This window comes from Nesoenas mayeri (assembly GCF_963082525.1).
Source record: "Nesoenas mayeri genome assembly, chromosome: W".
In the NCBI taxonomy this organism is placed as follows: domain Eukaryota; kingdom Metazoa; phylum Chordata; class Aves; order Columbiformes; family Columbidae; genus Nesoenas; species Nesoenas mayeri.
Window position 1 is genome coordinate 7,030,974 of NC_137553.1, and position 14,353 is coordinate 7,045,326.

Here is a 14,353-nt window from a genome sequence, read left to right on the forward strand (position 1 = left end):
CATTTACTTCTTGAAGAATGTCCAGCCTTCCTAGACTCCCTTGCCCTTCAGGACTGCCTCCCATGGGACTCTGTCAACCAGGCTCCCGAACAGGCCAGAGTCTGCCCTCCAGAAGTCCAAGGTAGCAGTTCTGCTGACCCCCCTCTTCACTTCTCTGAGAATCAAAAACTCTACCATTTCATAATCACTGTGCCCAAGACAGCCTCTAACCACCACATCACCCACAAGTCCTTTCCTGTTCACCAGCACCAATTCCAGCAAGGCCCCTTTTCTAGTTGGCTCAGGGACCAGCTGTTTCAGGAAGTTGGCTTCCACACACTCCAGGGACCTCCAAGACTGTTTCTTCTCTGCTGTGTTCTATTTCCAGCAGACATCTGGTAAGTTGAAGTCCTCTGTGAGAACAAGGGCTAGTGCTCATGAGACATCTCACTGCTGCTTCTAGAATATTTCATCTGTAACATTAAGTAGAGTGGTAGTGTGCACTTCAACAGTACTCAGATTATCTTAAAATGTGTTTAGAGTTGTTGCTAAATAATTCTGAAAAGGAAGTAGCAAACATAATGCAGATGCATGAAAGTCTTTACAAGTAAAGAACAGTTTCCAGACATTTATTTCTGGAATTGTACACCAGGTATTAAATACAACAAATACAAAATAATGCTAATTAAAAAAAAAAAAAAAATCTGTGTTTATGTACAAATATGTACCAATGCAACAATAGCGAATTCCTTTTGAACATCTGATATTAAAACCATGTTCCGATTGTCACTAAATTTATTGTTATGCACAGGGTACTTAGAATAACTAGAATCTGTTTTATTAAGAGGACTATAGCCATACCTACTGCATTTTACAAATGACAGTATTTTCCTTCTCCCGATGAAAAATAGGAATAAAAAAAATAGTAACCTTGTCATTATTTTATATATTACTGTATTTAGTTTCCCCATCTGTAGACAATGTGCTTGCAGAGCTGGACAAATAATGTCCCTGTTGGTCAGTTTATCCATTAGTTTACATTCAAAGTTGAAATATTCACCTAAAAACTTTGGTTAAATGAAGTAGTATCACTATGGCCTACTTGATCTGAAGTTTTAATACATTTTTGACCCTCAGTCTTAAAAATTAAAACCAGGAAACAATTGCACAATTAATTGACCTAATAATACACAATTTAGTATCCTTCAAGTAAATTCAGCAGTTTGACCATAACAAGAGGAAAACTAAAACCTAGCATGAGAAGATGACGTGTAATCAAAGTATTGCTATAAGCACAGCACCAGTTACACTTCTAAATGAATCAGCTATCCTCTTCAGATTCCCTGGACATAAAAAGGATACATTTACCAACACTGCAATTACCCATTATGGATTTTTGGTTTGTTTGTATGAAGGAAAAAATATGGCAGAGGACAAAGAATTCATCACAGTTTGTTATAAGAAATGTGCTTTACCAAAGAACCAATATAATTTCTTCATATGGTTCCAATTCCGTTATCTTCATGCTGACTTTCAAAACACAATTATTTTAATAAACAGTAACAAGTTCTCCATTATAAATGTTTAAACTGAGAGAAAAATAATTAAGTCCAGCTTCTAAAATAAAAATTCAATAAATAGCTATTTTACATGGATAGTCATAGTGGTACAAATTTATGAATGTCACAACAAGCATGCACAAGTGTTACTATACACAGAAATAATCAGAAAATACTGAAATAGATATCTAAAAAGGTATGAAGAATGCACATATTTACAAAATCTTGCAAATTATTGCCTTATTTTAACAATGAATTAAAAGTAAACAATACCAGCTAGGTAGCCAACAAGCTAAATAAGATCAGCATTTAAAAATCTATTAAAGTAGCTGGAATTCATTTTTCTCTCCTAATTTTCTGAATTTTGGTCAAAAGTCTTTATTTAATAACTAAAGTGTCCGTTCAACTTGCTGACAACCCAAACCTTAGACAAGTCTCTGTCTACATTAAGAGCCCAGCAATGCATAGATAAATTGAATATATTACTGCATCAGCTAATGAGAATGGACATGTTCATTTAAGTGCAACTGGTATAAGCATTCATCTTTGTAGAATGATTTTTATACAAACCAGACACTCACTGTAAACCCATCAACTTAAATGTATAACAATGAAGGATTATGGCCAATATTTTACAAAATTACATAAAATTTGTTGTTCAGCACAAAACACAGCAACAAGAAGCTGACAACCTGGCTAAAAATGTCAGAGTACAACACAGGGCCCAAGGCTACCCATTATTTACTGTGTACTTACTAGAATTACATGTTTCAGATAAATTAAGAACTGATTACAAAATTACTTTTGTCCACTGTGCTAAACTATTTTGTTTTAATATGGTAAGTGTGCTATTGCATAAACGCTTCAAAGCAATCATCTTCATTACAATGCTGTAAAGAAAACTCCATATGCTACATCCAAAACTCAGGATGTCAATACAGTTCACAGTATGCATAATAAATACCCTCTTCCCTTTCAAATATTAAAGTCACTATTAATTACTCAGCATAACCTTGAAGCAACTATTATAAATATCAACAATTCAAGCTTAATCACTTCAATAATGAAAACAAGTTCGTGGCAATTAAATTTGTAATACAAACAGTGCAAAGAAAAAGTATAGAGGGAAAGGGGTAATTCTACCAAACTAATGTTCTCCTGCAAGAATTAGGACAAATATTTGCAAGACAAACTTTGTGGATGGCTAAATTGCACTCAGTGTTAAAAATAAAAAATTACTGAAGTTAAATAGTTGCTTTTATGGGAAACACTTTCCTATTTGACCAAGGAGGCGAAGTGCCATTTTTGAGCCAATGACTTGCCAAAACAAGTAAATGCAATCCACACTGAAGAAAAACTTTCAAATACATACTTCAAGGTTCTACTACTTATATATAAACTAGATAGTCCCTCAAAACTGTAGCACTTTGAACTGCAGGGTTCCAAACAATTTAAGATGTCTTCTAAAATGTAGAATGTTTGTTTAGTGGTATATCCTAAGCTGCGCAGATTGTAGCTTTATATATCAGCTGCCTTAGGTAAGTTGTCACATAGGTATATTAATCTTCACAGTTGTGGACAAAACTCATCCAAATACAATAGCCTAAAATGCATCTGTTTAAGCCAGTAAGTTTAAAGTACACAGATACCTCTGGCAGCATAATTACTTCTGTGTAAGGTAGCCATGGCCTATAATTTTGCAACAGCATCCAAGTGTAGGTCTTCATACTTTACTCATGTTAAGTACCTTGTGCTAGCTTCCACCAAGATGAACTTGCTGGTTTTTTTAAACTGAAGTGCTCTAGTTTATTATCACATGAGAGAAGGTTCTATTTAAAAAAAAATCCTTTTATGTTCATGCAGTTTAAGAAACTCATCCCTGCCTTTATAAGAATAAAAAAAAATGCTACATTGAGCAGGGATCAGGATAGGTACCTGTAAACATTGTTATTACACTGCATCTGTTACGGCAAAAGTAACTTAGACTAAAAAGCCCCTCCAATCAGTTCAGATATTCTGTGCTGGTTTTGAAATGGTGGCCTCTGTCTACAGGCTTAAAAAAAAAAAAATGAAGCAGAGCTTAAAGCTGCACCACAGAGTTCTCTTAGTTCCAAACTCTGCCAAACATTTCCACGTTTATGGACTGAAAAACAGAATTACTCTTGATAAATCAAGATATAGTTCTATACATAAAAAGACATCACTGATGTCAAAGTTCAAACTTCCAGTGAAAGACTAAGCAAATCTGATAGCTCCCATCAAATTTACTATTACTACTGCATAAAGTACCCACTGTTTTTTTTTGTTTTCCACAGTCATTCTGAGTGAAGGGCAGTATGTTGGTGAAGACCATGGGTGTTGATAAAACCATTTGTCTCATTTGCAGACAGACTGCTGAAGTCAGTCACTGAAACAGCCATTTTGGCACTGGTAATATGGTGTGCATGGTTCTCAAAGTCCACACCAAGGTTGTTTACAGAGATATCATTCATGAAAGATTCTGGGACAGCAATTCCCATTTTCAATCTCTTTGCAGGTCTTTCTGTCTCCTCACCGCACATGTTCATTGGGTTTAGCTCTGAATGATAAAAGCCAGTCTCAAATAAATTAAAACAATCAGTTTCACCATTGCTAGGCAAGTTAAGCAATTCTTCTGTTCCAATAGGCACATGATTAACTGGTGCTCGGGGTAAGCTGTCCATAGAAGGAAAGGCATCACCCAGGCAGTTCTCATCTGAAGTATGGCAGACTGTAGCTACACTGTTTGTCAACGCTGGAAAAAAAAAATGAACACAAAATGTAAATGAAATAGTCGTTTATACAGTTACAACAAAAAGTTTGTGTTGTGTGTCTTCCCCCTCCCCCCTCCTTGATTTACCTGTCAACTCATTGGCAGTGATAGAGTTCAGAATGCTTAGCTGTTGATCAGGAATGGTTTCTGTTCGAGTATTAGATGTTAAGGCTGAAGAATGTACTGCTCCACCAAGAGCTTCAGCTTCATCTACCAAACGATCCATGTAGTCCCTTAAAGAATATGGCATTCATCATGGGTTATTTAATGGGAAAACAAGGCCTAAAAATGATGATGGATTTAATTTCAGTTGCCATAGTCACTGCAGCATTACACTGCAATGACAGGAAGAAAAAAAAAAAATCTTCTACATTTACGATTTGCAACAAAAAACACATTCCAATAACATTTTACTTACGTAACTCCTGGATGATGATTATATCTCTTCTTTCCAAATCTTGTTTGCTGAGCAAAGTAATCATAACGTTCTGACTTTTTCCACATGTAATAGAAAGCCACACACTCAGCAACTGTTCTGGTTCTTACCTAAAAGAAGGCAAGAAGAATTGACAAAAATAATGGCAAATAATTATATTTTGTCACCTCCCCAGTGTCTATATTCCTGCAATATTGCTAGTTTTACTGTTCTAGTATCTGGAACAAACCAATTAAATCAGGAGACCTGAAAAGAGATCTACCAAGAGGGTGGTCAAACACTGGAACAGGTTTCCTAGAGAGGTGGTCGATGCCCCATGCCTGTCAATGTTTAAGAGGCATTTGGACAATGCCTTTACTAACATACTTTGACATTTGGTCAGCCTTGAAGTGGTCAGGCAGTTGGACTAGATGATTGCTGTGGGTCCTCTCCAACTGAAATATTCTATTCTAAGTATTACATCTGTTCTATTGTATTTCATTATTAGTGGGGTTTTTTGTTTGTTCTTAAACTAGGTTGAAACTATATCTACATCTGAAGCATTTCAGTTCATAACCTATATAATAATTTTTTAAACTATAAGATGAGTTCTCTCAAGATGGAAAATGCTGAGCAAATCAATAACCTAAGAGAAGTGAAACAAAAAAGACTTTGGGTACTTAGACAAATTCTGGTCCATAGTGACAGATTGTCCTGGTTTTGTTAAAAACAAGACAAGTTTCTCTTTCAGTGAATTTTCCTTTCAGCTAAAGTCTTCTTACTAACTGCACTTTTCTGAAAGCTAGATACATGTTTTGGTAGACATAGCAATGGAATGCAAGGTTGCTGATAAGGATGCACATCCTGCAAGAGGGGCAAGAAGGAGCGAACTGAAACAGGTGACTAAAACTGACCAACTAAGTATTTCATCCCATTGATGTGATACTTCAATATAAAAGTGGAAGATCATGAGGATCTCGTCCCTTTTTCCTCTTCTTCGACTATGGCCAGCATCTGGGGAGAACTTTGCGAGTCATCCCTGCAAACTGAGGCCTAGTGACAGACTGAATCCAGTTCTGGTTTGCTGCAGAGTCCAATCCAGGACTTCTGGGTGCAGGCTCTGCTGCTGCTGGAGCAGTGCTGATCTTTGCCGGGACTTCCAAGATTGGTTTTGTATATTTTGTATTATTTTCTCTATTTTATTAGTAAAACATTTTTAATTTTTTTCCAACTCTCTTTCTCTCTGTCCTTCTTTGCCTTCCAATTGCCTGTACTTAGTGGGGAGGGGAGGCTAAAGGGGGCCTGGGGGGGCGAGGGGGTTAACAAAGCATCTGCCTCAATTTATTGTCACCCTGCAATCAAACCTTGACACAGATATATCAATTCACATGCTATGTTGCATGTCGGAAAAATATTTTTAAATTATTTCTTTGTATCTCTGGTGAATTAACGTTTATTGGTAAGGTTCATTTAAAATCTGAAGCACCCAAATATTTATCACAGCAAAGTGTTAGAGAACAGAACTTCTCTAACAAACAGATTAAACCAAGTGTTGAGCAGGACTATCTGACTGTTGTTGAACAACAAGCCTATAAAGTTTACCTGAAAAACAAAAAAACAGTCTTCTAAAGAAAAAAACTTGTGGTTTAATCTCAACCAGCAACTAAGGACCATACAGATGCTTGCTCATTCTCCCTCAGGGGATGGGGAGGGGAAGAATTGAAAGGGTAAAAGTGAGAAAACTTGTGGATTGAGATAAAGACAGTTTAATGATTTTTTTTTTTTTTTTTAAAGGTTAAAAAAAAGAGAGAGAAAAATAAACCCCAAGAAAAACAAGTGATGGAAAAGAAAACAATTGCTCGCCACCAACCAACCGATACCCAGTCAGTACCCAAGCAGCATCAGCCCCTGCCAACCTTCACCCTCTAGTTTTATTGCTAAGCATGATGCCATATGGTGTGGAATATCATTTCGGTCAGTTGTGGTCAGTTGTCCCAGCTGTGTCTCCTCCTAACTTCTTGTGCACCCCCAGCCTACTCCCTGATGGGGCAGTCTGAGGAGCAGAAAAGGCCTTGACTCTGTGTAAGCACTGCTCAGCAATAACTAAAACATCAGTGTATTATCAATACTATTTTCAGCACAAATCCAAAACATAGCCCCATACAAGCTACTATGAAGAAATGTAACCCTATCCCAGCCAAAACCAGTACAAAATCTCAAAGTGGTACAGGAGATATACAGAAAGTTTGGAAACATCCATATTGTCAACCATACCAAATGATATGTATATTTGATTAAAAGAAATAATAATCTAATTCCTATTCTTCAGGCACAGAGAATTCAATCAGAAGCAATCCAGGTGAAGATTAGAACTCTTTTGTTGGCCAGAAACCAGAGTAATGATGGATAAATACACTTTCTGAAAACAGAAAGAGCTAAGCCTGTTTCTGCAGAATTATACCTTCCTGGTAACAAAATTAGAGATGCATTTTCCCCTCCCACAGCCACAATATGGAAATACTATACTTCTAGGAGAGGCAGACATTTAAACTAAATTACAATATAAATGCATAAATGGAAGTAATGTCAACATTAGTAGATTTCAGAGACAGTACACTGACTCATCTCGCAACACCTAGCTTTTCCAATGACATCGGAGGTAAAATTAGCACAAAAATGCCAAGCTGGTTTAAATAAGTTGGTTCTTATTTCACTCTCCTGCACAGCTTCTGAAAAATGCATTGCTTTTACAAGTTTTCAGCATCATATCACCTACCAATTCTTCCATTTAACAGTAAAATACTAACCTTATTTTTCTGTATGAGATGAAAGTCTTTTCCATAAATCAGAAGTCCATGTTCGAAGCTTCTGCATTCTTCTTCTGTCCATGCTGTCATCTCTTCTAAACAATTGCAAAAGTAGGATGATAAACTTATTTTCACTCACTAACCTTTTACAGGGAATAAAATATTTGTGTTGCTAATGCATGCACTCTAGAAACCCCAATATTTCAGTTATTTAGACCCATGTTCTTTCCTGTACAGATATCCTACCTGAAATCTAACATTCTTGTTCATAAAGACTCATAAAAGAGTCTGATTTCTGAAATATTTTATCCTGGAGGGCAAAGGACATTTAAAAGACTTAATTTATTATTTCTTCAGAGGTTTGTCATCACAAAAACCACAAGATTTGATAGCATCACTGAGGTATCACTGATATTATTTTTCTGAATATTTCTTCTTGCAGATACAAAGAATAGTGGGTATTGGAAAAAAAAAGAGTGCAGGAACAATCTCTTTAAGATAAAATTGAATTCTAGCTTTATATATTAAAACAAAAAAAATCACTAAAAATAAGTTTTAAAACAAAGTAGCTCAAACTATTTGAGTAGGTCAGTTTTGTCTCAAGTATTGTTGCTTCTTGATTATGGATTTATGTCTATAGAGGAGGAATATTTCAGGTATCTTACATTCATAATGGTGATCTGTTCAGCTGTCTTTTAAAGCCAATTGGAAAAAAAAAAGAACAAAAAACAACCAACAAAGACATTTCAAAACATTTCTGGAAGCAGTCACTGAAACCAAGACCTTTCTGCTCCCAGATGAAAGTGATAACCATTCCACTACAAGGCCATTTTCTTTCTTTCTTTCTCTCTCTCTTTCTTTCTCACCCCATTAATTTTGCACTCCTTACTACAGAGTTCTCAAGTTTAAAATAGATCGCCATGTATAGTCCCAGTGTTAAGAACTTCTCTTGAGAAGTGTGGATTTTTAACTCTCATCTTGAGAACAGCAGTGAACTTCAGTGGGTAGAGCAGATCATAGCACAATGGTTACAGGCATTTAACAGTATTATCAGCCTTTACCATTTTTAATGAGGGTATAAATGTATAAATGCCATCTGACTTGGGGGGGAACTACTAGACCTTAGGACAGAATTTGTGGCTCTGACCCACAAATGGGCAGAGGTATTTTTCAATCTCAAACCACGAATCTAAATCTTAGAGAGGTGTAGGGCTAAGGATATAGCCCTGTAATTGATACTTCCTTACTTAACTCTACACAATCTCTTCTTGTATGAGAGCTTTCTGAAGCAGCACTCATATTCCTTATTGCTCCCTTCAGCTTTACCTTAAATACTTAACTTTCACAGCACCTAATTTGTAAACACTCAAATTCCCTTTGGATCCAGTTCTGAGTCTGGAATATACCAACTGTGAGGAATGGTGGTTCTTAGCACACGGTGTAAGTGTGGAAGGCTGAGGTGTTGCAAATTAATGTCTCAAAACTTGCTTGCTGAAATAATATGAATTATTGTCTCAAGACCTGCTTGTTCTGAAGAACAAGACAGAAAAGCTTACATTGCTTGCTTGTTTGGCTTGCTGTAAATGCTTAAATACAGTCAGTTAAAGCAGAAAATACATGATCACTGTGAATTGCTAAAATTCAAAGAATGCTTGAAGCAAGCTTGTGTAAGCTCAAGTGATACCAGCCACCAACATCTGGGACCAGGTCTGCAGTGCATTCAGGCAATGCCCATATCCTGGTTTTGTTAAAAAACAAGACCAGTGCTCTTTTAGTGATTTTTCTTTCAGCTAAGTTCTTCTAGGTGGCTGTACTTTTCTGAGTTTTAGCCTGCATCTTTTTCCTCGGATGCTGTACTCAGAGCTGATAAGAAAACCAACAAAATGCTGAAGAATTTCATGTTTAGATTTATTACTACAGTAGCCAAGAAAGACTGATAAGTTTTCCCACATTCCATTGTGAGAGGGGCATGTTTGAAGGCGAGTGGATGGAACACGTGACTTAAATTGACCAACTGAGTATACCATCCCATAATTGTCATACCCCCTATATAAGAGGGTGATCACAAGGGTCAAGCTCTCTTCGACCATGGCCAGCATCTAGAAAGGACCTTGTCTGTCTGCTTGTGATCTATAGGCCTCAGGCCCTGTAATCCCTGCAACCAGGTTCCAGTTTGCTGTGAAGTCCTGCCCATGACTTCCAGGGGCCTGGCCTGCACCACCTGGAGCCACAGCAGCTCTGCCCACCCAGCTCTGCTTCTGCTGGAGTGATGCCAACTCCACATTGAGCGTTCAAGATTGGTTTTGTATACTTTTTATATATTCTCTATTTATTAGTAGCATTAGCAGAACCCTTTAAAGCCTTCCAACTTGAAGTCTCTCTTCCTTCCTCCTTATCTTTCCTATCACCTTTCCAATCTAAAGGAAAGGGGTGGTGGGAGGTGAGGGGATAATAGGGAGCATCTGCCACGGTTTATTGCCGCCTTGCCTTAAACCATGACAGATTTAACTACTGGCCCGTATGGGGAATGAGACCGTACAGAGAGAGACAGATTGTACGAGGATAAGAGAAACTGTGACAGGTTCTATTGGTGCCGTGACTCGGAATTGCATGAGAAATCGTGACAGATTTTATTGTCCCGGAGCAGGGAGGGGGTTTTGACTGAGATGGGCTATGAGCAGTATCTGACAATTAATGTAAACAGCTTACCAGGTAGTGTAAGTGAGAGAGCATCGGGCTTTGATGTGCGTAGTCTTGTGTTTGAATCCTCTGGTGGGAGGAAACTTTGGGAAACGCTAGATCTGTGTGCTTTACGGGTCATAAAGCAGACTGTGGTTTGAGTTTGTTTTTGACTTTAAAGGAAGTTGTTGCAAATCTATTTGGATTTAATAATGCCTTTTTGGGGGTTAATTCTTCTTGTTTATGTTTTTGTGCAGAACATTACTTTTGGAAGTAGAGTTAAACTTGTTATTATAGCTGTGGCCCTGGGTTGTGTATCACTGATTTATGTGATTTTAGTTAAATTCATGATGTATCTCAACTCCTTATCATACTTCAGGAGTACACATTTTTGGAATTCTCCGGTAGAAGCAGAAGAAATTAAAGAGATCTGTACCTTCTGTTTTCTCAGTTTCAGGAGTGAGATTTTAGGAGAGCTATTTAACCATTCTCTGCCTGTGTCATTAGAGGAAATTACAGATGCTTTTGGGAATTTTGAATATCCCTGGACCTTTGAGGGAAGCTTGTTGGTATTACTGGGTCTCTGGAATGTGTGTGTCAGTCTTTGCTCGTGATAAAACTGTTTAGGACGACTGTAGCAATTCTAACTTCTGTAGCAGGAGTTGCCACTTTTAAAGCTACAAACACTGCAGTCACTGAAACGCCTGTGACAGCTACTGCACCCCCCTCCACAGACTCTGCAGCAACTCCAGTTCCTGACTTGGATAGAGCAGCCACTACAACTGCAATGTCAGTTTCTGCATCTACTCAGACCCCTGCAACATGTAATGTGGCCATTCAGACTTCAGCAGTATTGGTTGCACCAACAAAGAGGAAGCAAAAGAAAGCATGACTGGAATACATTATGAAGGAAGACGAAGAGCAGGGAGAGGAAGCAGAGGGTCCTTCTACAACAGAGCAGAGAGAGGTTGTTTCTGGAATAGAACAAGGTTAGGATGAAGAAGAATCAGAGGAGGAAGAAGAGCAAACTACAGCAAAGCAACCAGAAGGCCCTTCTACAGCTCCTACTACAGCCCTTTTTAAACTCCATCCACTGCTACCCCTGGATTCTATAGGAAAGCAACCAGTGAGTCCTTCTAAAACAAAGCGACCATCAAAGGATGAGCTAATAGAACCGTCCTTATCTCTGAAGGAGCTGAGGACTGCGAAACAAGACTTAAGCCATCATGAAGGCGATCCAATTGTCACTTGGCTCAATCGATGCTGGGACAATGGGGCTAATAGTTTGGACTTAGATGGCAGTGAAGCCAGTCAGTTGGGATCACTGACCAGAGATGGTGGCATTGATAAGGCAATTACAAAGAAGAAACGAAGTCAAAGCCTCTGGAGAAGAATTTTGTCAGCAGTAAAAATCAGGTACCCTTTAAAAGATGATATCATATGCCTCCCAATCAAATGGACTACTATGGAGAGAGGTATTGGGTATCTGAGAGAACTGGCTGTGCGAGAGATAATTTACAGTGACCCACAGACAATTATAGATCCTGATGAAGTGCCATGTACCCGAGGTATAATGCGGAAGCTTGTGCAGAGCACACCACCATCTTATGCCCGCACTTTAGGATTACTCACCCTTTCAGAAGACGATCTATCAACTGTGGGCGAAATAGCAGACATGTTGCGGCAGTATGAAGACACTCTTCTCCCCTACAAGCCTGTGTCGCAGCTGTGGAGAAACTGTGTGACAAACTGTCCAAGAGGGAGGACAGATCCTACTCGTCACATACACAGGCCCGAGCCACAGCTATTAGGAGAACACGCCCTTCTGCAGCATCAGCCTGAGAGAAATGCAACATGTCATGAGATGAATTATGGTTTCTTCTGCGTGACCAGGGAGAAGATATGAGTAATTGGCATGGAAAACCCACTGCTGACCTACAGGAATGAGTACATGAGTCGAAAAAGGAAGCTCCCAAGAGAAAAGCTGCTCCAGTTTCCAGTGGGAGGCTTTCCAGCCAGGATAGGAGGGATTCTTGTGTCTCCCTACCAGAAACTGTGCAAAGCACCAATTAGTGGGGCCCTGCCTCCAGTCAGGTGGAGGAGAGGGACAATGACAACAGAATTTATTGGACTGTGTGGATTCGGCAGCCTGATACATCAGAACCACTTGAGTATAAAGCCCTGGTAGACAGTGGTGCACAGTGTACAATGATGCCATCGAATCATAAAGGGTCAGTATCTGTCAGTATTGAAGGAGTGACTGGGAGATCTAAGGAATTGACTGTATTAGAGGCTAAAGTGAGCCTAACTGGAAAGGAGTGGAAAAGGCACCCCATTTTGACTGGTCCAGATGCTCCGTGCAGTATAGACTACCTAAGGAGAGGGTATTTTAAAGACCCAAAAGAGTATCGATGGGCTTTTACTATAGCAGCTGTAGAGAATGAGAACATTAAACAGCTGTCTAATTTGCCTGGTCTTTCTGATGACCCTTCTGTTGTAGGACTGCTTAAGGTTGAAGAGCAACAGGTGCCGATTGCTACCACAACAGTGCACAGATGACAATATCGCACCAACTGAGATTCCCTGGTCCAAATTCATAAACTGGTCCGACAGCTAGAGAGTCAAAGAGTGATCAGTAAAACTCGCTCACCTTTCAACAGTCCTATTTGGCCTGTGCCAAAGCCGAATGGAGAATGGAGACTGACTGTAGATTATCGTAGCCTAAATGAAATTACACCACCATTAAGTGCTGCTGTGCCAGACATGTTAGAACTGCAATATGAACTGCAGTCAAAGGCAGCCAAGTGGTATGCCACAACTGACATTGCTAATGCGTTTTTCTCTTTTTCTTTAGCAGCAGAATGCAGGCCATAGTTTGCCTTTACCTAGAGGTATATCCAGTATACCCGGAATAGACTGCCCCAGGGGTGTAAACACAGCCCTACTATCTGCCATGGACTGATTCAGACTGCACTGGAACAAGGTAAAGCTGCACAACACCTGCAATACATTGATGACATCATTGTATGGGGTGATAAAGCAGCAGAAGTCTTCAAGAAAGGTGAGAGAATAATTCAAATTCTTTTGAAAGCTGGTTTTGCCATAAAGAGAGGTAAGGTCAAGGGACCTGCCTGAGAGATTCAGTTTCTGGGTATTAAATGGCAAGATGGGTGTCGCGAGATCCCAATAGAAGTGATTAACAAAATAACAGCTATGTCCCCACCAACTAGCAAAAAGGAAACACAAGCCTTCTTAGGTGTTGTGGGCTTCTGGAAAATGCATATTCCAGATTACAGCCAGATTGTGCGCCCCCCTTACCAAGTGACTCGAAAGAAATGTGACTTTCAATGGGGCTCTGAGCAGCGACAAGCCTTTGAACAAATTAAACAAGAGATTGTACATGCAGTAGCTCTTGGACCAGTCTGGACAGGACAAGGTATTAAGAATGTGCTCTATACTGCAGCTGGGGAAAATGATCCTACCCGGAGCCTCTGGCAAAAGGCACCAGGTGAGACTCGAGGTTGATCTCTAGGATTTTGGAGTAGAGGATACAAAGGCTCGGAGGCCAATTATACTCCAACTGAGAAAGAGATACTGGCAGCATAGGAAGGAGTTCAAGCTGCTTCAGAAGTGATTGGTACTGAAGCGCAGCTCCTCCTGGCGCCCCGATATCCAGTACTAGGCTGGATGTTCAAGGGTAAGGTTTCTTCCACGCATCATGCAACTGAAGCTACATGGAGTAAGTGGATTGCATTAATCACACAAAGGGCTCAAATATGGAAACCTAATCGCCTGGGGATCTTAGAAATTATCACAGACTGGCCGGAAGGCAAAGATTTTGGAGCATCACCTGAAGAAGAGGAGGTGATGTGTGCTAAGGAAGCCCCACCATATAATGAATTACCAGAGACTGAAAAGCAGTATGCCCTGTTCACTGATGGATCCTGTCATCTTGTAGGAAAACATCAAAAGTGGAAATCTGGAGTCCTACACGACAAGTCACAGAAACTGATGAGGGACGAGGTGAATCAAGCCAGTTTGCAGAGGTAAAAGCCATACAGTTGGCATTGGACACTGCTGAAAGAGAAAAGTGGCCAGTACTTGATACTGACTCATGGATGGT

At 39.3% G+C, this 14,353-nt stretch overlaps 1 protein-coding gene across 3 annotated transcripts in view; it reads right to left on the minus strand.

Annotated features, from left to right (window-relative positions):
* Positions 1-415: 415 nt before the first annotated feature.
* The window catches only part of LOC308051379 (mesoderm induction early response protein 3-like), a 38,401-nt gene continuing 24,463 nt past the window's right edge, over positions 416-14,353 (minus strand). For all 3 annotated transcript variants that reach the window (XM_080361777.1, XM_080361776.1, XM_080361778.1), the window contains 4 exons: positions 7,552-7,646; positions 4,748-4,875; positions 4,417-4,562; positions 416-4,311 (listed from right to left, as the gene is read on the minus strand). In XM_080361777.1, coding sequence (XP_080217903.1) covers positions 3,854-4,311; positions 4,417-4,562; positions 4,748-4,875; positions 7,552-7,646 — 827 coding nt within the window. In that variant the 3' untranslated portion in view covers positions 416-3,853. The remainder of the gene's footprint in view (positions 4,312-4,416; positions 4,563-4,747; positions 4,876-7,551; positions 7,647-14,353) is intronic.